Source organism: Gloeophyllum trabeum (assembly GCF_000344685.1).
Source record: "Gloeophyllum trabeum ATCC 11539 unplaced genomic scaffold GLOTRscaffold_00015, whole genome shotgun sequence".
In the NCBI taxonomy this organism is placed as follows: Eukaryota; Fungi; Basidiomycota; class Agaricomycetes; order Gloeophyllales; family Gloeophyllaceae; genus Gloeophyllum; species Gloeophyllum trabeum.
In genome coordinates, this window is record NW_006920424.1 from 762,492 (window position 1) to 787,212 (window position 24,721).

Here is a 24,721-nt window from a genome sequence, read left to right on the forward strand (position 1 = left end):
TCCTCATTGATCATCCCCTGGTTCTATACGATCTGTTGAAGCTGCCATAGCATTAGCAGGATAACCTTCTGAATATCTTTTGACTACCTCTATTAGTGCATTAATTTTGTCTGCTTTCTTGCTGACTTGATGTGCCTTCTGGGCAGCAGAGAAGCCTTTACTATGCCTGCCCATCAAGAGAATCAGTTCCGAACCATGAGAGACTCACAGAATAGCAGCGCGAGCTGTTAGAAGTAACACGTTCTATCAAGACGCGTCATACACGCGTCCATTTCAACGCGTGTCGGCAAATCCCGGGAAAGCATTTCTGGCCTGTGTGGCGTCAGGTGCATTTTTCTCGCTCGGTACCACTCCTTAAATCCCGGAATAAATGGAATAAATTGTTTCGATGGTATGGAAACACGTTCTCTGGCCCCGATTTTCTATTTTATCTGTTCATCATATTGTAACTGTCATTTCTGGCACTCCAGAGACCACAGTTCATGTGTTTCGTATTCACATGGGCCCTAATTCAAAAAGTGGGCCAGAGACCATGTTCTAAACTACATAAGAGATTATTTCATGATTTATCCGCGATTTTAGAGTGAGTACTCGTGGAGAAACTTGCACCATACGATTTGCCTGCCATTGAGCTGAAGTGGCTGAAGCGTGACGCGGAGTTTTAAATTGGCAGGCGTTGCCGACCCTCACGCAGGCCTCACGGACAAGTATAAGGGGTCACCTGGGCCAGGTGGTCTGACAATGCTCAAAGTCAAGGCTACACTTAATCTATGTGAGGAGGGAGTAGGAAAAGCCAGAGCCCCTCTCAGCGTGCGGTTTTGACGTCCACCCCATACTTACGACCATATTTCTGTGGGTTATGCATGCGTCCTTCCAGGGGTGACATACGTCGATCCTAGGTGGCTGTAACGTCCGCATCACCCTCAGTCATCTTTGGTAAGGGAAAAGTCATCCGAGGTACAGTATACAGATTTTTTGGTTCCGTGCCTACTTGGACATTCCCGGCCGGTGTAGGTATATGCGGTACAGTAAATGAAGAGATCATTGCCGGGCGAAACTGGGTGCAGGCCCGGTTCGCTTCAGTACGCCTATGTTCGCTGCACGACCCACGCACACACGCGTCAGCGCTCTCTAGAGTTCAATGATTCAACAGAGACGCACCGGGTTTGCGCTGCCATCCTTTCTTGCTCGGGTTGCGGCCCTTGAGGTTCAGACTGCGGTCGACGAACTTCTGGACCTTCTTCGACGGTACGGTGTGTGATGCGCCGAGGAGTGCCTGCTGCGAGGGCTTGGGGAGCACGCGGACTGCGCGGGACCTATATACCACACAGGATTCAGCACGGCTGGCGGTAGGAGGATTGAGGGACGTACCCGATGACGGTGTCCTTTGCTTTGTTTGCAGTCTTGCGCCGCTTGGGCTGGGTGTTGCGCGCTTGGGTTTTCGTTTTTGAGGCTTTGGGCCGGGATGCGGATGCGGATGCGGACTGGGAGAAGGCGGCGGCGAAGAGGTGGTCGGGGAGGTAATTTCGGTTCGCGGGGGGCTCGGCGGTTTCATCTTCACCTTTGGGCACGCCAGAGCCGCCGTCAGCTTCAGATTCAGAGCCAGAGTCGTGTTCTTCGCTGTCGGACATCGAGTGTTCGTCTTCGTCCTCGGCGACGCCTTCCATAAACTCGTCCGCCGCCTCCTCGAGGTCGGAGCCGGACTCGCCAGCGGCTTCCTCCATCGCGCGCTGCATCCTCGCCTCGAGGTCCGCCCTCTCTCCCTGCTCTCCATCCTCCTCCTCCTCAATCCCTTCCCCCTCTTCTTCTAGTGCGACAGAAACCCCCGTCCCCGCCCTCTCCTTCATCCTCCGCTCCCGCTCCCTGTTCTTGTCCTTCCGCCTGCACTGCTCCGCCGCGCGGAACCGCTCGACGTCCTGCGCGCGAGTCTGCGCGGCCTTCTTGGATTGCGAGAGGGTGAGCGACTCGGGTGCGTCATTGTCCGACTCGGAGTCGCTCGAGGAGGGGGCGCGGCGGGGCATCGTGAGGTTAGAGAGGAGGGGACTTGAGAGTGAGGACTTCTTCCGCCCGATCAAGTCTCGCGTGGCGTCCACGTGCGCCTTCCTCCGATGCTTCTTCGGACGAGTCGATCGCCACCTCCTGCGCTGAAGCTCGCCATGTCCCACTGGCACCTCCCCTTCCTGACCCCAGTCTCAGAAAAAGATACAGCACATGCTCAAGGGAAATACGCGCTCATAATTCTGAACCAGCCCTTCTCGTCCTCCCTGCTGTCGCGCGTGTGGGCGGCGGCAAGTTGGAGGTGCTGTGCGGACGGCGGCGCAAACCGGTTGTTTGATTTGCTGGGGTCCGAGGGGATGGATAAGCGGACGTTAGTGATGTAACATAAGTGGCAAAGAGGGGAGGGGCTAACGGGACTTCAGATACCTCCCGGACCTTATCAAGGGCGACTTGGATTCTATACGGAGTGAAGTCAGGGAGTATTATGAATCCCAGGTGAGCGTGGCCTACTAGTGCCGCACCAAGGCAATGCATAACCTTCACTGATAGGGCGTGTCCGTCGTCGAAGACGAAGACCAATACTCCACCGACCTCATGAAATGCATATCCAGCATCGAAGCGCTCGAACAGTCCTCCGGCAGCGAGGTACATCCCCCCACCCTTACCCTCTTTACCGTCTCTCACCCCATTCCGCTGACTAGCCTCATCTCGTATCTCACGCTTACCTGTAGGAGCAGCACGCCATCATCCTCCTCGGCGGGCTCTCGGGCCGGCTCGACCAGACAGTGCACACCCTGCACCTCCTGCACAAGCTGCGAACGAGGAGGAGGCAGGTGTTCGCCGTGACGGACGATAATGTGGGCTGGGTGCTCGATGCGGTGCGTACTCGCCTCATGCAGTACCCTGTCAGCGTTTACTGATTTTGACTTGGGCGGTCGCTGCAGGGCGAGCACTTCATTCACATCAACCACGTCGTCCTGGGCCAGACGTGCGGGCTCCTCCCCGTCGGGATCGACTCGACCATACTTTCCACGAAGGGATTAAAGTGGAACTTGAGTACGTCTCTCCTTCGCCGTCTCTCCCTCCTTCTCCTTCCTCCCCCTTCCTCCACCCTTCGAGCCTCAACACAACATGATTTACCACTGAATTGTGTATGCGTGACGTGAACAGCCGAGCAAGAATCTTCCTTCGACGGCCTGGTGTCGACGTCGAACCACCTCGTCCCCGAGGAGGATGTCGTGTGGGTGCGGACGAGCAGGCCGATCTGGTGGGTCGCGGAGCTGCGGAAGCTGGGCTGAAGTCGTCTCATCAAGGAGCAAGGTACAAAAGTAAACTCGGGAATTATCACCCGCTGGTGTGATCGTTGTCTGCATTTGTGTGGCCTGGAGGCCACAACGCGATGACCTCACTCGTAGCGCATAGTCTGGTATGGCGACTCGCATTCTGTGGTTATGCGGAATCCGTTGCTCGGGTGTCCCCGATGATCCCAATATTTGGTGATTAGACCCGTCACCCGAGTTCGTCCCAAGGCACGCGACCCGCAACCCCCCCGTCGACGCGAGGATGCGCCGCCTACCTCAAATCGGCCTGCTTTCGCTCCCCACTCAGACCCGCTACCTGGCATCACAGCGCGGGGTTCGAACGGAGGAAGCGAGCAAGCCCGCGCATGGGCCAAATCATGTGGATCGTTTGTAAGTCACAAAACGGTAGACCGAGCCTCGGCGCCGGCCAATTCAAAGCACTGAGGTGTGTCACGAAGGCTCGGACCATTTTCCAGGTGCGGGACTGCCTCTGATATCGAGACGTGCGCCTGCGCAGCCAGAGTGTGATACGCCGTCCCCGTGAAGTGTCGGAATATCCAATGCGCCATGGTATGGGATCTGGCCCGGGCAGGCCGCCAGGTTGGAGGCAGTGGCCTGACCAGGCTATTGGCGAACACATACGTAAAGGACTGCTGTCGTGTGCAATCCAATGATACAGATGCACGTCGTCAGACTTGTAGTCATCCATCCCTAGTTAACAGTCTTGCCAAACCCACAATACGAGTGACCCGTCTTCTGGGCGATATTTATACAGGGACAACCCGCGGTACGCATATCCGAGTCTTTCTTAACTGAGCCCACGCGTCCATACACGGAGCATGCATGTCACCTCGCCGATTTTGCGCGGCTATAAAGCATCGCTAGGCGACAGGGTTTCCTTCGTCATCTTGCGAAGCTGGACTCCTACGGCGCAGAAAGCGGCCGACCTTTTTCTTGTCTGGAAGCGCCTGTCGGGCTTTGTATAGAAGCCGTCTGGCCGACATTTTGAATGATTTTCAGCCAAAGTCAGCGCCAGTCCAGCCTGCTTCGCGCTGCCCTCCATTTCCAATTCATCCCATTCGCCCAGAAGTGGCGGATGAGCGGAAGTGAACAGACGAGCCAGAGCAGCGCCATGGATAGTCGGGGGATTAATGTATCACTGGCAAACGTGGAATCCAATGAGAAACACGGAAAGGAGAAAGCGAGCAGAAACGACGTGATCCTGCCAATAAGAGATGCAAATTCAGTGTCAGTCGCTTGGGTAGAATGAAGTGAAACAGTACGCGGACGTACGACCATAGTAGGAGAGCGAAGGGTACGCCGTAGGTTATGGAGAGAGATTCCAATCACGGTCACACGGACATTTGGCTGGCAGACGTTGCCCACCCTCATTGTCCGAGTCACTGTACTTACCTACACCTAATTTTCTTTCATGACAATCCATCCTTACTTCGCATCGCACTTTACGAAGACAGCATAGTTGTAACATTTTCACACTCGATCTACGAGGTAACAACACATCGTGCACCCGGCAAAAGAGCCCAAAGCGCCAGGCGCAACGACAGCGACTGGTTGAAGCTACAACATTCATCTGACTTTGTTGTCACTTATCATTATCGACAGCACCCAAGGCCACCAGGGCCCGGGGACACAGCAAGAAACAGAGCGAGGCAACTTGACTAGCAGAAGCAAATGCTCGAAACACATCAATCTATACACAAAGAACCTCGGAAAGCTCACGTCTATTCGTTGCAATGATGATGATGCGTGCTTTCGTACAACGTGAGTGGTGTAATGCGCCGAAGATGCGAATGGGTTTGCAAGTGCGAGTTGGATGCCATATGCGAGATGCGATTTGGGTTCGGAGTAGGAGTTGAATTTGCAGAGATATCGAGATCGAGCGAGATGGGCATAGATGAGCAGACGTCGGCCATAGACATAAGCAGCAGTGCGGGACCAGAGAGACATGGTTTAACGACGTGCAGGCGTAGGACGACCGCGCGGACGCGGGCGGTTTATCCTCAGCGATTGGGGTGCACTGTCAGAGGTAGAGTAACCGTCAGTGATCCAGCGAGCGCAATTCACTCCAGGGGGACCCACCTCATCACCAAGCTCTCGTTCATAATAGAATTTTCCTTGTTAGCCTTCGACTTTGGCGCCGCCCCGCGTTTCGACCAGCCGAGCGCGGCGCGACGCGTACTGGACGTGACGCGCGGCCGGGGCGCTTGCGGGAGGTTCATCGAGTCCTCGCCCTGCGACTTGTCGAATTTGAGTCCCAGAGGCGAGACAGCCTTGATAGCCTCCAGAGCCGGCGGCGGAGACAGGACGTTCGGGTTGACAGACACGTCCTGGAGGACCGAGGGACGGGCGTTCTCCGGGGTCTGGCCTTGTCCTTGTTCGTGTTCCATATGGATAAACCGAACCTCGTCTGGCGAGACCGAGAAGCTGGGACTGGCGCGAGGATACGGTGACGGCCGCGAGTTGACGCGCGAACGGATGCGACGGGGGCGGAGCTCAGACGGCAGCGGGCCGTAGTTGTTCTGAGAGTGCTCGAGCAGCGCCTTCATACCCTCTGGACGCCGGGGAGGCTGGAAAGCTATGCACTGGATTAGAGAACGCGATCTGTATCTATAACAATCCACTTACATTGCACAGCGAAGAGCGAGAATGGCGTGTCAGACCAGACCCGCTTGCTCTCCTCGACTGTTTCCTCGGCCTCGTGCCGCAGCGCATAGTACTTCCGCAAGACTGTCGGACCGCCCTCGTCATCCCATTCACCAGAGGCTATGTCTTGGTCGACGACCAGGATCGAGTCAGATGGGAATGAACCAGCAGTCGCGTCGATAGAAGCCGGGCTTGCGGGTGATGCAGGACTGGAGGCGCCCGACATTTCCTCCTGGATTGTTTCGTAGACCGAGTAAACCGAATGACGAGAAGCCCGAGCTTGGGAAATCCGGCGACGATGACCAGCGCCTCGAGACCGCGTCCTTTGTCGAGGAGCAGGTCTGTGCGTGATGGGGTAGGTTGCGTTGGACAGCATGGCGTTGAGATGAGCGACATCTATGCTGGATTGAGAACCACCAGACTGAGACGATCCATCGGAAGACAGAGGCGGAGTCTCAGCACCCGAGCTGGCATACGTAGCAGAAGTACCGGAGCGAGGCCTCGAGGTGCGTCCGGGATTAGGGAAGCTCAGTTGAACCCATGCTGTGCGAGCAATTAGTGGATATTTCGTCAGAACAAATGCGAACTCACAGGATGTTGTGCTGTCATTATCACCATCCGAGCTAAGACAGTTCTCTTCCAGACTCTGTCGAACTAACAACCCACGAGTGGCTTGCTGCATCCTACGATGACCGAATTGATGGGAGGACGTCGAAGCCATGGAAGCCTTGGGAGCCAGCTCGCGTTCAATCACCTGCACCCGGCCATCGAGCCCATCATGTTTCTTCTTGCCGAATTTGACACATGGGGATGCTTCCATTATGGACCCTATGGACTGACGCCGAACATGCCCTCCACCCAGCATCTAAAGTTATATGATTGTCAAGCACGTAGTGTAGGGAGGGGGAAACTTATAACTTACCGAGATCAGAGTATCATCCTCGTTCTCCGGGCTATGAATACTCACTTCACTATACATGGAGATAGGTCGGAAGTGAGGAGGCATGAGACTGCCCTGGATTGGATGAGAGTAGTCATTCCCGAAAACAGACTCCGACGAGACAGACGTGCGATATCCTGTCTTCTCAAAGAGGGAATCCTGGACGGACGTTCTCCGATCTTCATCTATAATAGAGTCGTAGGAAGATCGCTGGTCATCATCTCCGCTGTACTGGCTTTCGTCTCTGCTATAACGACTTTCCGGCGGAGAAGCGGATATGGCAGTAAGGGGAACACCGTGTTCAGGAACAGAAGAGAACATCTTGTCACCAAGGTCGGGGCGCCCTAAGCGCATTGCCGAGAAATCACTGAGAATAGAGTCGACGGAGGGATCATGACGGTGCCTCGCCCACGCTACCCTCCCACCATTGGCTCCATACATCGCATAATTGTGGGCGATGGAACTGCCGCTGGTGCTTGAAGTAGTACGATGATGCGCCTTGAAGCTGCGATTGTAGAGGCTGACGGGAGGACCAACTGATGTGACCGAGATGCCGGATTCATGGCGACGATGACCACGTCTAGCGACCTGGGAATTGCGATTTCCCGGTGCATTGAAGTAAAAGCTCGATGTGTCGCTGTCCACCCGCTTGCGCTGAGGCTGATGCTTCAGGAAGGAGAATGTGTCATCGACAGACATTGACATGGACGAAGCATCATCGGAGGCCAGCACCCCTGGCAATCCATATTCGAAAGGATCTTGGGCGCCCGAGTTGAGGACAACGCCATACGATGATACTGAGGCGATACTGAAAAGAGACTCGTCCCGTGCGTGACCACGCCGATAAGTAGCTTGTGGTGGAGGGTAGAAAGCCGGACGGTTATTCGGATGGAATTCGAATCCCCGCCTTATCTCATCGAACGAATCGAAGCCATCAAAGCTGACCTCGGATACCTGTCTGGAGTGAGCACCAGATAATTTGGAAAGTGCCAGATCACGAGCCCTTCTCTTCGAACTAGTGTCGGAGTCAAGACGTAAACGAGGAGAAGGCGCAGGAATATCGCTGGCCTTCGCAAAGATCGACTTCAAGACTGAGTTCTCTTCCTCGGGAATGGAACCCGTCGATAGACGGGAGGGGACCGGCGCCGGGATTTCGGCCGCTTTAGCATATATGGACTGCAGCACCGAGTTCTCTTCATCCAGAATGGAACCGTTGGATAGAGCACGAGCGTGGCGCGGCGAAGGGATGATGTCCGACAATGTGAGTGGCCTCTCCTCGCTGTATGTTGATTTCGGGGACACACGGTATTCCGGCGAAGGGAGACCTCCAAACTTGAATTCTTTGTTCAGCTTGCCATCAGATGGTCGCGAACCGAGCGACTCAGCGTCACTTGTTTTGACCGCTGCAAGTGCACACACGGGCAGTATATCAGGTTCCGGAGCCATCCAGTCCAATGAAGGAGCTGGACTTCCCAGCCGCGGGTTTTCTGTGGACCTGCTGTCGGCAACAGCTTCCTGGCCTACTTCATGGCTTATTGAACGCTGCGAATCATCCTCTGCAGGCCGGAGGGGAACAGGAAGTGCCGGTATGGGTGGAACGTCAGCAAAGCGCTGATCAAGTCCAACTTCCAAGCGATCACCGACATCGTATCGCAAATCGAACTGAGCTGGCGTACGGAAGGCACTCTCAAGCTGCTCGATGAAGCTGCGTCGGTCTGAGCCACCGGATTCATTCAGCTTCTTCAGTTCACCTGTAAAGTCAAATGACTTGTTGGTGTCATCCTCCCCGGGAGAGGACACGCCGCCTTCGTCAATATCAGCTTGGTTACCCTCCTCGTCATTGAGTAAAGCGCGGAAAACCGGAGCGTCGAAGTTAAGCTCCAATGACAGTCTGGGAGTCGGCTCGGGCAGCGGACTCTCCGGAGGAAGACCAGGGGAAGGCGGCAGATCCTGAGAGACATTGATGGGGAATGGCACTGTGTCATTCTCGTCGCTCTCATAGTTACCAGCAAGGAGAATTTGGAGTTCGTCAGGGATGTCGGAGTCAGGATCCTCTGGGTCGACATCCATTGTGCTAGTAGTAGAGCCTCCCATAGTACCCATAAGGCCAAGACCCCTACGAGCCTCGCGGGGAATAGGCATGCTCTCGTTGAGGCGGTCACGCGAAGCTTGCCGGAAGGAACGCCTCGAGGCGGGGGTAGGCGACCGGTCCCTCTCACCATTGTTGGAGCCAGAACGACCCGTCTTCGACGGTCTCGAGCCGAAGGTAAGCGAAGACGCCACAACCTGCTCACTGTGATCCACAGCAGGTGTGCGAGCTACTTCCGGCGATTCTGTATCCTCTATGGTCGATATCACTCGCATGGAGGCCGAGGGCACCTTCGAATGAGGTGGCCTCAGAGGCTGGAACACTGGAAGGTCGGGAGCAGGAACCGGCGTCCCGCTTTCTGTCCTCTTGTGACTGCGACGTAGCGTCGGAGCAACCGGCGCGTTCCTGTCCTGGTCTGAACGAGCGTCCTTACGCTTCGGCTTGCCGGGCGAGATGGGCCACGGAGCAATCTGTTGACCGATTATCTGTGCGGGAGCAGGTATAGAGTTCCTGCCCCTAGATTGCGCGTATGGCCGAATTGACTGAATGGACGCCATGCTGGACCTCAACAAGGGTTGCTGCTGGGTATTCTCCATGTCCATTCTCTTCTTAATAGGACTTCCGTCCTCCTGAGGTTCCTTGGGACGAGGCATGGGTACTGAGCTGGACAAAGAACGCTTGATTGGAGACGTGTCCATACTCTTTGGTGTCGCCTGCAGGTCCAAGCGATCAATCAAGGACGCCAAATCATTGGTTGCGGCGTCCAGAAGAGAGATATAACCTGAAGGGCAAGTAATTAGAAAGGCAGAGTGCATGGCAAAACTGGAAATACAGACCATCCCCATCATCGTAGATCGGGGTAGGCCTCGATTGCTTTGTTTGCCCCAGCAGCTGTTCAGAAACTGGCCTGGCACGAGCGGCTTTAATAGGCGTCTCCAAAGGGACCTGGTGCAGCTCGTCATGATGCCCGTCTTCCGTAGCCTCCTCCAGGGTCAGCAAGGGAGACCTTGGAGAAGAGGCTTCCGGAGCTTCCGGAGCTTCGGGCAGCGCGTCCTGGAACAGTTCCGTCACACGCGGGCGCCTCCTAGACGCGGAGCTCCTTCGACTCTCCTTCTCACTACCTGCGCTTGTCTTCCGAGTTTGCTCATTCAACGTAGCTGACGCCTGGCGTTTGACTTGCCGCTCTTTCTTCGTCCTCTCCTTGACAGTCTCCAATACCTGCTCGTCCCACTTCACCGAGATCATTGAGCCGGACGAGGACTTGCCGGTCCTTTCGGAGGATGTCGACAGGGGCCGCAGCGAAGACCCGTTCGAGAGTGTAGACGGCGCACGATTGCGGCCCGTAGTATGCAAATTGATGGACGACCCAACGGACAGGCGATTCTGGTTCTGCGCCGACACGATGGACGTCGATGACGAGTTACTCCTCGTCATTCCAAGGCGCATCGTCGACGGCCATCCGAGCCCAAGCATGCTCTTCTTCTTCCCCAGCGACTGCGCAGCCGCGGGCGACGCGCTCAACGCGCCGGCCTCGAAACTGCTCGTCGACGTCTTGATGGTCCGTTGCTTTTCTTCCTTCTTCTCCACTTTCTCCTTTTTCTTCTTTTTCTTCGTCTCCGTCTTCGCCTCCTTCTCCGCCTCCTTGGTGGACTTGGACTTGCCTCTCATGGACCCTTGGTTTTCGGGATTCTTCAGTTGCGCCCAGCTTCCTATTCTCGCCATGGACCTCATCGATCGCATGGCGCGGATGGCAATGGACCCCGTGTTCTGTGCGTTCGCATCCGGCGGGGCCAATAATGTTGGGCTGGGAGCCTCTGGCCTCAGGGATGAAAACGGCGGTGTCGAACCATGTAGCGGAGCTGGATTATGAGCTGGATTATGGACTGGAGCGCTCGGCAACCCCGAGATCGTACCTGCATGCTGTGCGGTAGTAGGAGTAGCGAGCAGTATTCCTGAGTCCAGCGAATTGAATCGAGCTCTCGAATCCTGGAACGCGAGCGGCCTTGCCGGCTCGGGAGCTACGGAAGCACGTGAGTTAAGAAAAATACCAATTGAAGCGGTCCTTACTCTTGGACCGAGGCTTGACGGTCTGGGGCTCTTTACCCTTGGGCTTCTCCTTGGAGTCTTTGCGTCCCCTCCCAATCGTCCACCATTTGTCCTTCTCGCCCCTCTCATCCTTCACCTTCGCTGCACCACCTGTTTGAGTCGTATTCGTAACGTCTCCTAGCGTACCGAGGCCCCAGGTAATACCATCCAAAGCCGCCCTGGATTTCTTCTTCTTCACCACGACAATATCATCAAAGTCGGGATCCTCAGTCGGATCCACGTATATTTCGAACCCGCCCCGACCCGTGGAGGCAGACCCTCCCACACGTCTCACGACGTCGGAGAGGTCCTTCCCTTTCTCCTTGGGCTTCCCGCTAGTTGATCCTAGTAGCCCCAACTTTGACTTCTTCGGAATCAGTCGTCGTCGAGGTCCCTCGTTCTCGTGACGTGGTGCCAGAGGCGAGGGCACCGTGACGACAGATCCGTTGAAGCTGTTGAAGGAGGAGTTGACTTGCGAGGTGTTCCCCGCCGCAGACGGGGTTGCCTCGACGAGACGGATAGTGGGGATACGGGAGGGCTGAGGCGGAGTCGATGCATTTGCGGGTGAATGTGAACTTGAAGACGACGGTTTCGGACGGCCACGGAAAGAGTTGAGGTCCGGATTGCGAGCCAGAAGCGTACTGCGCATCATGGTCGTTGCAATCGTGCTTGAGCAATGAAAAGCGTAAAAATTTCGTTAATACAACAAATGAAGATCAGAAATATGTGCAATTCGTGAAATCGTAAGAGACAAAGTGTCGTAGAATCAGAAAGGGTTCGCGAGCGCGTGTCGCGTATTCGTGCTGGATAAATCGTGGGCCGTCGTGAATCGTATATGTGTGGGTTTTCGATTGATTTTCTTGCTGAAGTACGTGTCGTGTCTTGAGGAAAGCCGTGTTCTGGCGTTACTGCAATGGCTTGGATCTTCCGGTGCGCTGAAAGGCCTACGCAAAGTCTGCTCCTACGGGTCAGACACGACGAGCGCTGCATACGTGTAGTCCTACGCACCTTGTGGTTCCGCAAAGGCGCTTGTCCGACGGCAGACCGTGGAGAACGTCTTGTATCGTCGACGTCAACAACCTTGGTCTGCTGCCAGTGATCACAGACTGTCTACGCTGCACCGACGCGAAGAACGCGAGAGACGGAGGACGAGCACCGCCGATTCGAACCATTATCAACACGAGGCGTTTGGTTCTGTGGGCGCGCTACCCGATAGGGTATAAATGAACAAGACGGAAACAAAATCAGCGACACACAACGCGTAAATAACGCGTGTCGTCATACGCACAGCCTGCCTTACGTGACCGCGTCGCGTCAAGTTTCTTTGAAGCAAAGTCAAGGCACTTCCAAGTTTCTAGGATACGGACACGGATGCTGAGCCCTGAGTACTTGCGAGCCTGTTTTGGTTCTTTTTCGCGTATGGATGACATGCTCAATCTGAAAGACAGTCAGCTGGAAGGCGTCGGTGGTGGTTGAGGGGGAGGAGGGCAAAGAACGGGATGAGCGGGCCCTGCCCACCTTTATATGCTGCGGGAGAAAAGGAGCTTCTACAGGCGTTTGGACATATGTCCCAATCTAAAGCCGAAGAGCACGAATGTGGAAGCGAATATACCGATAAAGGTAAAGGCCAGTGTTGTGATTATCAGAGGCTTACAATTTCTAATACTATGGAATGTCTGACTCTGCATGTACTTACAAGTCCCTCTCCAATGTCCAGCCGCTCACACCTCGGTAGGTTCGGGAAAACTTTAACAGGAAGCGAATAGGACGAAGAAAGATCCTTATATTGACCTCTAAATCACGCTCCCACATTATACCGCTTACTGAACAGTCTAAGTACTAGAACCAGAACCAATGACCCAGAAAATACGGATAATTAACGCGATACGAAAAGATACGCGTACGACTACTTAGAGTTCACAGCTCCGACAAGCTGTCGAAGAATTCCTCGTCCGAGTCGCTATCTTCCATGCCATCCAGATCGAAACTCGCGTCTGCGAGTTTCCCCCGGCGATGCGGAGTAGAGCACGCTACAGGAGAAGAACTTCCTGACTCTAGCGGCGAAGCCAGACCAGACAGACTATCCGTAGTATACGCGCGAGGACTGGCCAGCCCCGAGGTCTTCTCTTGCTGCGCTCTCCGACGGGGCCGATACCTAGGGGCACAGTTGACGAACGACGGATCGAACTTGAAGACAGGTCGTTCCCCCGTCGGCTGGGCTTCCGCCCTCACATCGGGAACCGTCTTGCTCCTTGTCCTGCCGGCGACATTTGGTCGTACAGAACCACCACCGTGACTGACCACTCGCTGCTTCATCGCCGCACGCCGCACGGGTGTCGGAGTGCCCGGGTCCTCCAGGCCGAGCTTGCGTCTCTTCACGGACTTCCGGTTGTGGATGGTAAGCATCGTCCCGTCCTCATCATCCTCCTCCTCCAGAATGTCGAGCATGGGCGATCCCAGCGCCATCGAAAACGCGCGGCTTCCCCGTCTGCCCGCGAGCGGGCTCTTCGGACTCGCGAGCTGCCTTCTCCTGCAGCCACTTGGAGGTACGCCAGGAGGCGGTCCCATAGTCACCGTCCGGCTGCGAATCGCCTTCGGTGCGCCAGGCACCCTCGGCTCGCCCCCGTCGTCCTCCGGCTTGCGCAGCCCCACGAACACCTCGATGTCCCGCCGGATCTGGGTGTCCGTCCTGCTTGCGGTGGTGTCGATGCCGAGTGCCAGCGGGAGCCGGGAGTTGATAGTCTGCGCGACGGAGCGGAGCTGCTCGCGGTCCATGCTGTGGAGGTGCGCGTGGCAACAGAAGGGCGGCACTGGGAACGTGGTGATTATGACGCTGCCTGAGATGGGGGAGTCGCTTTCTACTGCGACGCAGGATTGGACCACCGGCGTAGGGTGGAAGGGGCAGGGCATTAGCATGCTGCTAGGCTTGGCTTTCGTTTTCGCTTTGGATTTCCGGGCCAGAGGTGATGGAGAGTGTGTGGACGAGCAGGAGAGAGAGCGGGAACGTTTGCCGAGGTTGACTGTAGGCTTGGGCTTGAAACAGTTGAGGAGACGCTTCACTGGCGTAAAAGGACGTCGTGGGGTGGTGGGCTTCATGACCAGGCGTTCTTCGAGACGCACTACGCAAATACTGGTGAGTGGCGAATTCAGTGCGGATACGTGCAGGTGGATAGAGGGCGGGATATCGATTCAGCATTTACGCAGACCGTTGCGGCTGACAGTGAGGTCAGCCACGTCCTATGGCTACTCATTGCACCGGGCCTTTCCGGGAGTTTGAATTTGGACTGCAGGTTTGCTGACGATGGAATCGCTTTCATCACTGACCTGCTTGTAGTTGAGTCCTTCCGACCAGCGCCAGTAACTTACATGTTCAACCTGCTTATAACCATAGTGAGAGCCTTGAAGACGTGAGTATACTCACCGGCATGTCGCCCACCATGCTTTTTTTTTTCGGGGGGGGGGGGGGGGGATGTTCCCGAATCCGCGCAGTCGGGCAGCGCATAACCTGCTCCTGAGTAAGTACGTGGTCAGAGCGACGCACGGGCAGAGACCTGCTCACCAGTGGGGTGGAACTTTGCTTCGTACGACGGCCAACGTTTGATTTCCGTCCACTTCCCACCTGCCAGGTAGCGCAGAGTTCTTACCTGGGTCAACCCCTTGCACCTCTAGACTCCACAGCAGAAGATGCGTACGCTCAAATATTATATACTAAGGCTGTCACAATTGTATGCGGTTCGCGGATGCTAAGTGCTGCTGCGAAGCCCTGACTGCTTGATATACCGATATCTTTGCCTTGCTCTGCCTTCTTGGACGGGGGGCAGTGGACTCTTGGACGTTCCGGATGACAATTGAAGCGGCACGCGGTCGCTTGTCAATGCTGTATCCATGCTTGTCTGGCTTATGCTGTTCGCTGACGCTAAGTGATGCAGCAACATGCCAGCAACCCTTGCAAAAGCAAGTTGATTTCATAACAGTTCAGATACATAGAAGGAACCTATAATGACCTCATTGTGATCTTCTATCGTAGAGTTGACCTCCCCTGCCGTAACATTCCGGAGGTGCAAGCAAGCAAACCCGCTCCGAGTCCGCGGTCTCCAACTTGAAGGAGACTACACACGTCCGCTGTAAAACACGTCACTAGGCAACAAAACAGCTGTAGAGATTAGCCTGAACGATTACGAGGCAAAGACGCTGTGAGAGGTTGGACAGTCAGAAACAGGAGCGACTCCGAGCGAGTCTCAGCCACCGCAGCCAAATAAGGCAATTCATCCTCCACCCCTGGTAATCGTTCTCAGGTTCCAGGGATTCCTTTGCGTCCTTCAATGCTGTCTCTTACCCCAGCGCTATCAACCTCACACGAGCTCGCAACATTCAACGGAATAAGTGGGACGTACTCTGGCAGAGTTCCGAATTCGAGGAAGGCGGGGCGCCGGTCGGGAGGGTGCGGGCGAAGTGCTGGTCATAAGACAGTATTGGAGGAGCATGCTACCCCGATATAGCCAGGCTATTCATTCTGAAGGACTCGTGTCACAAATGCGTCCATGATTCTTTCTTGGTCAGGCAGCATATCCGAATATCCTGTCGTTGATCGTGTAGGCCTTGCCGGTTCCACCCTCTCAGGACCGTCCCTTATATAGGGCAGTTAGCATTCGCGCATACGACAAGCCCTGCGTTCGTTCAATAGACGACCTGCTCACCTGCTACTCTCGCCGCCCACCGCTTGCTAGAGATGTCGAAACAGATAGAGACAGCGTCGACGAAGCCGATACCGGAGGCGGGGTCGGTGACGGGTCTCCCGCCACCCAAGAAGCCACCGTATCCATTCTGGCTGGGCGGTGTGTATCCAGTCGAAGGTTGCTTGTTTGCCTTCTGAACGTTTGTGTGACGATGTATTGCAGGTGTGGCAGCGACGATAGCAGCATCGATCACGCAGTACGTCCAGTGCCATGTCTGCCATCGAGGACAGGTCTTGATTGGAGATCTGACAGCCCGCTGGATCTGACGAAAGTGCGCTTACAAGCCTCTGGAGATAAGCGCATGATAGAGTCGATCCGAAAGACAGTCAGAACTGCAGGTATGCTTTCGTTCAATGTCCTGGCGTTATATACGGGCGCTAGCGGGAGTAGACGGCGTTTGATCGGGCGTTTCTGACTGCAAACCACGGTTGCCGTCCGAAATCTCTGTAATCTCACATTGCTTCCGTCCTTGCAAAGATGTCCACATACTCATCTAATCTCTCCTTGCGTAAGGTGCGCGTGGGCTTTTCGACGGTATCTCTGGAACATGGATGCGACAAATGAGTTACTCGCTCTGTCGGTTCTGGGCATACGATGAGAGCAAGAAGTTGATCGGTGCAGGTAGGAGTGAAGTCCGCATCACCCGTTGTCATTATAGCCCTATTCTGTGAATTTTAGGGAAGGACTCGCCTGCATGGAAACTAGCAGCCGCCGGATCAATGGGTACGCACTCTCACTTGTCACCGTCAATTCATTCTGACAGCGATGCTACAGCCGGCGGTATCGCGGGACTCGTCGGTAACCCTGGTGAAATCATCATGGTGCGCATGCAGGCGGACATGGCGAAGCCGCCAGAGAAGAGGCTTAATTACAAGCACTGTTTCGATGGTTTATTCCGCGTGAGTAATTCACGAAAACACAGTCTAGCGAACACCAAAATAAAACTACGGACCACTGCGACAGATGGTCCGAGAAGAGGGTGTCTCCTCGTTAGCACGAGGGATGGGCCCGAACGTATTCAGGGCTATCCTCATGAACGCGAGTCAACTTGCGTCGTAAGTCCCCCAACATTCCTGTCCTTGGGAGATCTTACGAACTTGGCTGTAGATATGACTTCTTCAAGGCTGAACTGCTGAAGACTGGGTATTTTGATGACAATATCTATTGTCACTTCACGGCTAGTTTCGGTGCTGTGCGTGATATCGTTCATTGTGCTCTGTGAATTTCCTAAGCCGGACTCTTCAGGGCACTGTGGCTACTACAGTCTGTTCACCCGCTGACGTATTGAAGGTCTGTCATTACTCTTAGGACGAGAGAAGGGAGCAACTGACGCCATACGCAGAGCCGCATCATGAATGCTTCTGGACCGGGTTCATCAGTAAGCATCACCTTCCCACGAGCTTGTTCCACTCTGACCATTCGCCTGTCCACGTCCGTAGTCGACAATGGCCGCCATACGAACCGCAATCGCGACCGAGGGCCCGATGTTCATGTTCAAAGGCTGGGTGCCCGCTTGGACGAGGCTGCAGCCCACGACCATCCTCATCTTCCTGACGCTCGAGCAGCTGAAGAACTTGGTGGACTTCACCAGGAAGCTGAGGGGCGTCCCCGGGTATGACTAGTTACTGAACTGGCTTCCGGAAGATACCCACCCTCACTCCTTAAACCCCCACCCCAATTGGAATTACGCTTCTTCATCCGGGACGAAATGCTTTGTATTACTAGATGTGTATTCTTGTATGGGCGTATCCCTCTGCTCTCGACGCGTGTGGTAATGTAGTATATGATCCGTGTAACCTTCTGGCGCCCGGGTCATCGAAAGGCAGGAGAAGTTATTGATGATAGGTTGTGTATTCTGACAAGGTGAAGGTCCAGGGCTGTCCATTGCATGTGCGCAGGAGGCTGTGGATATACATGTACGAGATCCAGCGGTAATTCTTGCGATTGTCAACTTCGACTGCGGCTTCAATTTTTTCGGGATTGTAAGGGAAGTTAGAGGGTCCGTCGCTATAGCTGCGAACAAACTCCCATGAGATCCCTTTTTTCGGGGAACGTAAGGCAAGAGCGGGGGAATGCCCAGGAGGGCAACGTTGCTTGTCAATTCGGTAAGTAGGATGGGACATTACCACGACGGATGCCTATACGCACCACGTCACAGACACGGAACTGACTATCGGCGAGTGCTAGAACAAGAAGGGTTGCGCTCAGGTTCGAATTGTGGACCTCGTAGATGGAACTTGTGTCGCCACTAAGGATGCTGTACCCAGGACCGGGAGACCAGGATTCAGAATACAGCATCTCCGGTATCTTTCTGTGTTGGAGAATGGACCAAGTGCCCTTCCCCATGGTATACAGACATCAGATGGATATTGCTATTATCACATCCTGCTATTCATACATATCACCGTGTTCTTGATGATCTGGTGGCCAGGACAACGTTCCCCACGAGGCATTGCTCCTCACAGCAGTCATGAAGGAGGCTGACTGAGCGGAGCAATGTCTCGTAGGCTCTTTCAGAGAGTCAGGCATACATACGTGGTCTTTGCGATATCGCTCGTGAGGCTGGGATGAGCCTCAGTCACTCTATGTGATCAAGATCGCTCAGAAAATGTATCATACGCGTCAAATGCGGCAGCGGAAATACCGTGGCCCTCCTGAATGGATTATATCCCGGAACAGGAGAATAGGCCGTCAGCAGCGCCGAGCGGGAGTCGCTCGGAAGTTACTTCGCCGACAACACCGGTTATGCCGAGTTCATGACAGTGCAGTTGAATCTGCAGTAGAATCGCGAGGAAGTGATAACTGTGTATTTTCTGGAAATGTTGGTCTGGTCGAGCAGGGGGCAATAGAGGAGCAGTGAATATCTGACTCTCTCAGCAGCCACAAATGCATCAGAAGGTCCCGAACACATGCCATTTGCGACCGCGACCACCTTTGAAGGGACCCTCATCACTCCGGAGGTAAACTTACGTAAGCAGCGGCGCAACAAAGCCGGGGTCTTGCCCCTTCCTTGCCGCCACAAGCCAAGTGCAGGCCGTGCAGGTGTGCTCGGCGTCGCAGCGCCCAGCGGAATACGCTCGTTTCCTCTTGTTCCTCCTGGTTGCACAGTGCTGGCCCACGGTCCCAGGATATCTCTGATTTCAGGCCTTACCTGCACCGACCGTGATGTCGTTCGCCAAGCGACGACAGCCAGATGGAAATGATACCGACGAGGAGAACGATGCCCAAATTGACCCAGAGCTGCGTCTGCGGACTGTGCGCACGGCTGCCTCTACCATTGCTGAGTCTATCCGCGCGGAGAGTCGGGCGCAGAAGAGAAAGTCGGTGAGGACGAAGAGGTCGCGGTTCTTCCGCAAGGGCAGCTCGGAGAAGAAGAGACCGACTACAGCGTCCTCGGAGGCGGGTGCCGCATCTCATGAGGTTCCTGGAGAGAGGAGGAATGTGTACGTCAACCACCCGCTGTCTGCTATGGAGGTCGATCAGTATGGGGAACCCGTCAAGACGTATGTGCGGAATAAAGTCCGGACAAGCAGTACGTTGCCATGTCCGTCATGTGGGTGTTCTGTCCTGACGTGCTACAGAATATACCATCATTACATTCGTTCCTAAGAACCTCTACGAGCAGTTTCGAAGGTCAGTAGTCTTGATACGGCGCTCGAACCCTTACCTCATCACTGCTGCAGGGTTGCTAATCTGTACTTTCTGGCATTGGTCGTGGTTCAAGGTATGTACGTGGGTTGTAATCTGTATGTGCCTCTGACAAGGTCCAGTCTTTCCGATCTTCGGCGCTGCAAGTCCGCAAGTGTCCATGCTACCGCTCGTTTTCATCATCACTGTGACAGCGATAAAGGACGGCATCGAGGACTACCGTCGTGCATCCCTTGATGATGAAGTAAACAACTCTGCCGCTACCAAACTGGAAAACTGGCGGAACGTGAACCAGCCAACCGATCCCCGATCATGGTTCGAGAAGCTGCTGGGACTGAATCCTCCAGGTGCTGTGACGAAGGGTGTGCGCAAGCTGCGCGATAGGGAAGCGAGCGCTGGGCGCATTCTGCTCAGCAAGGCCGGCGACGGTGACGACCGTAATAGCATCGCCACTACCCGGGATGGTGTGAACGATAGCCGGGTATCTCTCGGGCTGCGTGGCGCAGGCGGTCGGCGTCTGGAGGACATCCAGAGCGTGGACTCGCATAGCTATCCTCCGGCTTCTTCTGCAGACCCATCAAAGGCCACGCTCGTCAACACCTCGCAGCAGTTGGCAAAGGAGATGGGTATGCGGTCAGATTCTATAAGCTTGTACCAGCAGTCCCGAAGCTCCGGGGTGGTTGACTACAGCAAACGTCCCCTAGGCTCGTCGCGGTGGGAGCGGACGCTCTGGAAGAAGCTTGAAGTCGGCGACATTGTCCTCCTGCGGGACAACGAGCAAGTGCCTGCCGACCTTGTCGTGTTGTCTACCTCTGACGCCGACGGCATGTGCTATCTCGAGACCAAGAATCTCGACGGCGAGACCAACCTGAAACCCCGTAAAGCCGTCCAAGCCACGTCTTCTATCACTTCCGAGGAAGATATCGAGCGGTCATCCTTTATCCTCGACTCAGAGCCTCCGCACCAGAACCTTTACCTATATCACGGTATCTTAAAGTACAAGGATCCTAGTAACGGTGAGCAGAAGCAGGAGTCTGTCACGATTAATGAGTTTCTCCTCCGTGGTTGCACACTTCGTAACACCACCTGGGTCATCGGCTTGGTCGTCTTCACGGGCGCAGACACGAAGATCATGCTCAATGGCGGTGAGACGCCATCGAAGCGCTCGAAGATCGAGAAAGAGACGAACTTCAATGTCATTATGAACTTCGTCGTGCTCATTGTGATGTGTGCCGTCACAGCCGTCGTCAGCGGTTTAATGGATTCGCAGGCAGGGACAAGTGCGGATGTCTTCGAGGTCGGAGCTGATCCCACCAGCTCATATGTCCTGAACGCGCTGGTGACGTTTGTGTAAGTCTTTGAAGCTTGTTCAGATTATGTGAAGCTGATATAGTCGTCCCAGGTCTTGCCTGATTGCATTCCAAAACATCGTGCCCATCTCGCTGTACATCTCAATCGAGATTGTCAAGACCATCCAGGCGTTCTTCATCTCTCAAGACATAGACATGTACTACAAGCCTTTCGATACCGCCTGCGTACCGAAGACTTGGAATATCTCCGATGACCTTGGGCAGATCGAGTATATCTTCTCTGACAAGACAGGCACGCTCACGCAGAACGTCATGGAGTTTCAGAAATGCTCCATCTATGGCGTGGCGTACGGCGAGGGTGTCACAGAAGCGCAGCGCGGTGCAGCGAAGAGGCAGGGGGCCGAGGACATTGATCCGGAAGAACTTCAGCAGAATCTGGTCGTGATGAAGGACCGGATGGTGGAGATGCTGCAGCGGGCTTTCAAGAACCGGTACGGAAGGGTGGACAAGTTGACTCTCATCTCTCCCCATCTTGCGCAGGACATGACGGATAGATCGGGCGAACAGAGACAGCGCATCATCGCATTCTTCCGTGCTTTGGCAATCTGTCACAGCGTCCTGGCTGATCGTCCCGAGCCTAACTCGAACCCTTTCCTCACAGAGTACAAGGCTGAATCTCCTGACGAAGCAGCACTTGTTGCTGCCGCTCGCGATGTCGGCTTCCCCTTCGTTTCTAGAGCGAAGGATTCCATCGACATTGAGGTTATGGGTCAGGCTGAACGTCACATCCCTCTCAAGACCATTGAGTTTAATAGTACAAGGAAGCGGATGAGCGTTATCGTTCGGAATCCTGAAGGCAGAATTGTCCTATACTGCAAAGGGGCCGACAGCGTCATCTACGAGCGGCTAGACAAAGATCACGACCCTTGGCTGAAAGAGCAGACTCAAAAGGACATGGAGGCTTTCGCAAACGGCGGTCTACGAACGCTGTGTATAGCGTACCGGTACCTCACGGAAGATGAATATCTGCAGTGGTCGCGCACGTATGACGCTGCTTCTCAGGCTATTAAGGATCGTGATGAGGAGATGGACAAGGCCAGTGAGCTGATCGAGCATTCTTTAACAATCCTGGGAGCGACTGCGCTGGAAGACAAACTACAAGAAGGGGTGCCGGAAGCGATCGAAACACTTCATCGTGCTGGCATTAAGTTATGGATTCTTACAGGTGATAAAGTTCAGACGGCCATCGAGATTGGTAGGTCCTGCTATGATGTTCAAGTGTCGCATATTCAAACATATTGCCCATACAGGATTCAGTTGTAATCTGCTCAAGAACGACATGGAAATCATGATTTTATCTGCTGACTCTGCTGATTCGGCTCGCTTGCAAATTGAAGCGGGGCTGAACAAGATCGCTTCCATCCTTGGTCCTCCTTCTTGGAACCCTCAGAAGCGAGGTTTCATCCAGGGAACGACCAAAGCCTCATTTGCCGTTGTCATAGATGGTGATACTTTACGTTTCGCCCTCGATCCGGCTTTGAAGCCTCTGTTCCTGAATCTGGGGACCCAATGCGAAACGGTCGTATGCTGCCGTGTATCACCAGCTCAGAAGGCTCTGACTGTCAAGCTGGTGAGTTCAGTACCTTCAGCGGGTGCTGAAGGACATGTTAACCATTACCATAGGTCAAAGAGGGTCGAAATGCCATGACGCTTTCCATCGGGGATGGTGCAAATGATGTCGCCATGATTCAAGAAGCTAACATTGGATGTGGCCTGTTCGGGCTGGAAGGCTCACAGGCTGCCATGTCTGCCGACTACGCCTTTGGGCAGTTCCGATTCCTTACCAAGCTTCTTCTTGTTCATGGAAGGTGGTCGTATCAGAGGATTGCTGATATGCATAGCAATTTCTTTTACAAGGTGCGTCTTGCAACGCTTTTCACGATATCATCCCACTCACTCTCGCTATAGAACGTGATTTGGACATTCGCCATGTTCTGGTACCTTCCTTGGAATAGGTTCGTACAAGTGGTGATCTATGACGTTCAATCCTTACATTCCTTCTACAGTTTCGACGCGACTTATCTGTATCAGTACACCTTTATCATCCTATACAACCTTGCCTTCACGTCCCTGCCTGTCATCGTTATGGGAGGTACGCTATTCATTTCTTCGGCAGGCCGAAGTGAAACTTACGATTGTCATAGCATTCGACCAGGATATCAATGCTAAGGCCGCTCTTGCGTTCCCCCAATTATACGTGAGAGGCATACGAGGCTTGGAGTATACCCGCACGAAGTTCTGGCTTTACATGCTAGACGGACTTTATCAATCTGCGGTGGTGTATTTCATACCGTTTTGCGTGTGGTACTTTGGTTCTCCAGTGTCATGGAACGGGAAGGGAATCGACTCCCTGGCAGACTTTGGGACAACGGTCTCTGTAGCGGCTATCTTCGCCGCTAATACTTACGTGGGGATCAACACGAACTAGTATGTGCTGCTCGTTCATCATGAACAGCGATTTGGACTAATAGTGAGGAACAGCTGGACAGTGATTACCTGGATCGTGAACATCGGGTCCTCTCTGGCCATGATGGCATGGATCATCATATACTCCTTCTTCGACAGTCCTGATTTCAACGACGAGGTGGTTGTGCTGTTCGGTAACATCGTGTTCTGGGCGTCGGTAGTAGTGGCTGTGGTTGTTGCACTAGGTAAGTGTCGGTGTAATCATCGGTGTAGAATTTGACCTGACAGGTGTTAATCCAGCCCCTCGGTTCCTGGTGAAGTTCATAGCCACGACATATTGGCCGTTGGATAAGGACATTGTCCGCGAGATGTGGGTGAAAGGGGACCTCAAGGAACGACTGGGTATCAAGCACCATCGCGACTTGAAGAAGAGCGAACTGGAAGCTACGCCCATGTTCCTCAAGCCACACAGCCGCTCAGAGTCCGAGTTCTCCGCAATCAACCAAGACTACGAGCCGGCTTTGACAAGAAGCCCCGGCGACCGAGGCATCTCTGCACCGAGAACGGCTGGCTATATCGACACGCCCCCCTTGACAACTCAGGATTCGCCAGCGCCACAGTATGCGGACTTGGAGCAACAGATGCAGTATGAGGCTCCTCAACCTCGATTTAGAGATCAAGAGTACCTGCAGACGCCACCGTCTTCGGGTAGTTGGGGTCGAGGATCACCCGCGTCATGGCGAGCATCCTATTATTCCGCCTCAGATATCCCTGCTCCCTCACCACTCCCTTCACCGAAGTATGGATATCTTTCCAACACCACCAGCCCATTGCCACAGTCCTCTTTCTCACCCACTTCTTTTGGAGCCTCCGGACGATCAGGCCCGAGTACACCGTCACATCAAACTTTGCAAGTGCCTAACTCTCCTGGTTACGGCACCCCGAGCGCTGAGTCGTTTGAGATGCGGGTTAGAAGTCCCCCAGCAGATGATGGGCGACTCCAACCATATCCAGCAGGCCATGAGGATCCATCACGGGGCCTCAGCGAAGCCTCATACGCCACTGCCCCCGAGGAGTTCGCGGATGATGGGCACGACCGACGAGCCAGTGCGTATTCGTACAGCGGTCCACGAGCATTGTAATTGTACTGTTATGTCTCGCGGGGTGTTCTCGCGACTTGGGCTGGATGGAAATTCTGTCTTGTACTACCTTTATCTTGCGGTGCTATACCGGTTACTCATTCACTTGCTTTCGTTTATATCACACCTTACGCTTACTCCCGCTTGGAAACCCTATCCAGATTATCTGCATTATTATTATTGGTTTGGACTAGAGTCATATAGTTGCTATTCGCGTTCAAAAGTCACATATGTATACCCAGTCGCAATATACTCCTCGCAGGTTGCTCGCAGAACCGTTGGAAGTACTCTCTGAACAAGAAGGATGGTAAGCCGTGGCCGCTTGCTGGCCGCCATCTGAGCTCC

At 54.4% G+C, this 24,721-nt stretch overlaps 6 protein-coding genes across 6 annotated transcripts; 3 read left to right on the forward strand and 3 right to left on the reverse strand.

Annotated features, from left to right (window-relative positions):
• Positions 1 to 910: 910 nt before the first annotated feature.
• Positions 911 to 2,021, reverse strand: GLOTRDRAFT_140996 (uncharacterized protein; the record flags this gene model as incomplete). The annotated part of the gene is made up of 3 exons (XM_007871874.1): positions 911 to 1,097; positions 1,162 to 1,316; positions 1,372 to 2,021. 3 exons carry the CDS (start codon positions 2,019 to 2,021, stop codon positions 1,042 to 1,044), a joined length of 861 nt encoding a protein of 286 aa, XP_007870065.1. The 3' UTR covers positions 911 to 1,041.
• A 135-nt stretch (positions 2,022 to 2,156) lies between these two features.
• Positions 2,157 to 3,296, forward strand: GLOTRDRAFT_81232 (thiamine pyrophosphokinase; the record flags this gene model as incomplete). The annotated part of the gene is made up of 6 exons (XM_007871875.1): positions 2,157 to 2,344; positions 2,421 to 2,493; positions 2,548 to 2,643; positions 2,730 to 2,876; positions 2,943 to 3,054; positions 3,178 to 3,296. The coding sequence occupies 6 exons, from the start codon at positions 2,157 to 2,159 to the stop codon at positions 3,294 to 3,296; spliced, it is 735 nt and encodes a 244-aa protein (XP_007870066.1).
• A 1,610-nt stretch (positions 3,297 to 4,906) lies between these two features.
• GLOTRDRAFT_117955 (uncharacterized protein) lies at positions 4,907 to 12,507 on the reverse strand (the record flags this gene model as incomplete). The annotated part of the gene is made up of 9 exons (XM_007871876.1): positions 4,907 to 5,337; positions 5,400 to 5,895; positions 5,994 to 6,506; positions 6,555 to 6,828; positions 6,886 to 9,773; positions 9,829 to 10,863; positions 10,906 to 11,010; positions 11,060 to 11,615; positions 12,334 to 12,507. 9 exons carry the CDS (start codon positions 12,505 to 12,507, stop codon positions 5,271 to 5,273), a joined length of 6,108 nt encoding a protein of 2,035 aa, XP_007870067.1. The 3' UTR covers positions 4,907 to 5,270.
• Positions 12,508 to 12,994: 487 nt separating this feature from the next.
• GLOTRDRAFT_96345 (uncharacterized protein) lies at positions 12,995 to 15,561 on the reverse strand (the record flags this gene model as incomplete). Its single annotated transcript, XM_007871877.1, has 6 exons — positions 12,995 to 14,196; positions 14,619 to 14,696; positions 14,722 to 14,785; positions 14,858 to 15,022; positions 15,152 to 15,199; positions 15,472 to 15,561. The coding sequence occupies 6 exons, from the start codon at positions 15,559 to 15,561 to the stop codon at positions 12,995 to 12,997; spliced, it is 1,647 nt and encodes a 548-aa protein (XP_007870068.1).
• Positions 15,562 to 15,806: 245 nt separating this feature from the next.
• Positions 15,807 to 17,640, forward strand: GLOTRDRAFT_140999 (mitochondrial carrier; the record flags this gene model as incomplete). The annotated part of the gene is made up of 11 exons (XM_007871878.1): positions 15,807 to 15,912; positions 15,976 to 16,009; positions 16,066 to 16,151; positions 16,327 to 16,434; positions 16,492 to 16,536; positions 16,588 to 16,712; positions 16,777 to 16,868; positions 16,921 to 17,005; positions 17,059 to 17,103; positions 17,156 to 17,191; positions 17,253 to 17,640. The coding sequence occupies 11 exons, from the start codon at positions 15,807 to 15,809 to the stop codon at positions 17,433 to 17,435; spliced, it is 945 nt and encodes a 314-aa protein (XP_007870069.1). The 3' UTR covers positions 17,436 to 17,640.
• A 1,329-nt stretch (positions 17,641 to 18,969) lies between these two features.
• GLOTRDRAFT_81241 (phospholipid-translocating P-type ATPase) lies at positions 18,970 to 24,648 on the forward strand. Its single transcript, XM_007871879.1, has 12 exons — positions 18,970 to 19,345; positions 19,395 to 19,446; positions 19,497 to 19,537; positions 19,584 to 20,811; positions 20,864 to 22,026; positions 22,082 to 22,401; positions 22,455 to 22,688; positions 22,740 to 22,786; positions 22,838 to 22,923; positions 22,976 to 23,258; positions 23,313 to 23,482; positions 23,538 to 24,648. The coding sequence occupies exons 1-12, from the start codon at positions 18,979 to 18,981 to the stop codon at positions 24,377 to 24,379; spliced, it is 4,833 nt and encodes a 1,610-aa protein (XP_007870070.1). The 5' UTR covers positions 18,970 to 18,978; the 3' UTR covers positions 24,380 to 24,648.
• The last annotated feature ends 73 nt before the right edge of the window (positions 24,649 to 24,721 follow it).

Excerpts from the sequence above, each read along its gene's own strand:
- GLOTRDRAFT_81241 (XM_007871879.1), top strand. The coding sequence starts at position 18,979 with ATGTCGTTCGCCAAGCGACGACAGCCAGATGGAAATGATACCGACGAG. Across the intron at positions 19,346-19,394 it reads GAATAAAGTCCGGACAAGCA|AATATACCATCATTACATTC; the intron begins GTACGTTGCCAT and ends GACGTGCTACAG. Across the intron at positions 19,538-19,583 it reads GGCATTGGTCGTGGTTCAAG|TCTTTCCGATCTTCGGCGCT; the intron begins GTATGTACGTGG and ends GACAAGGTCCAG.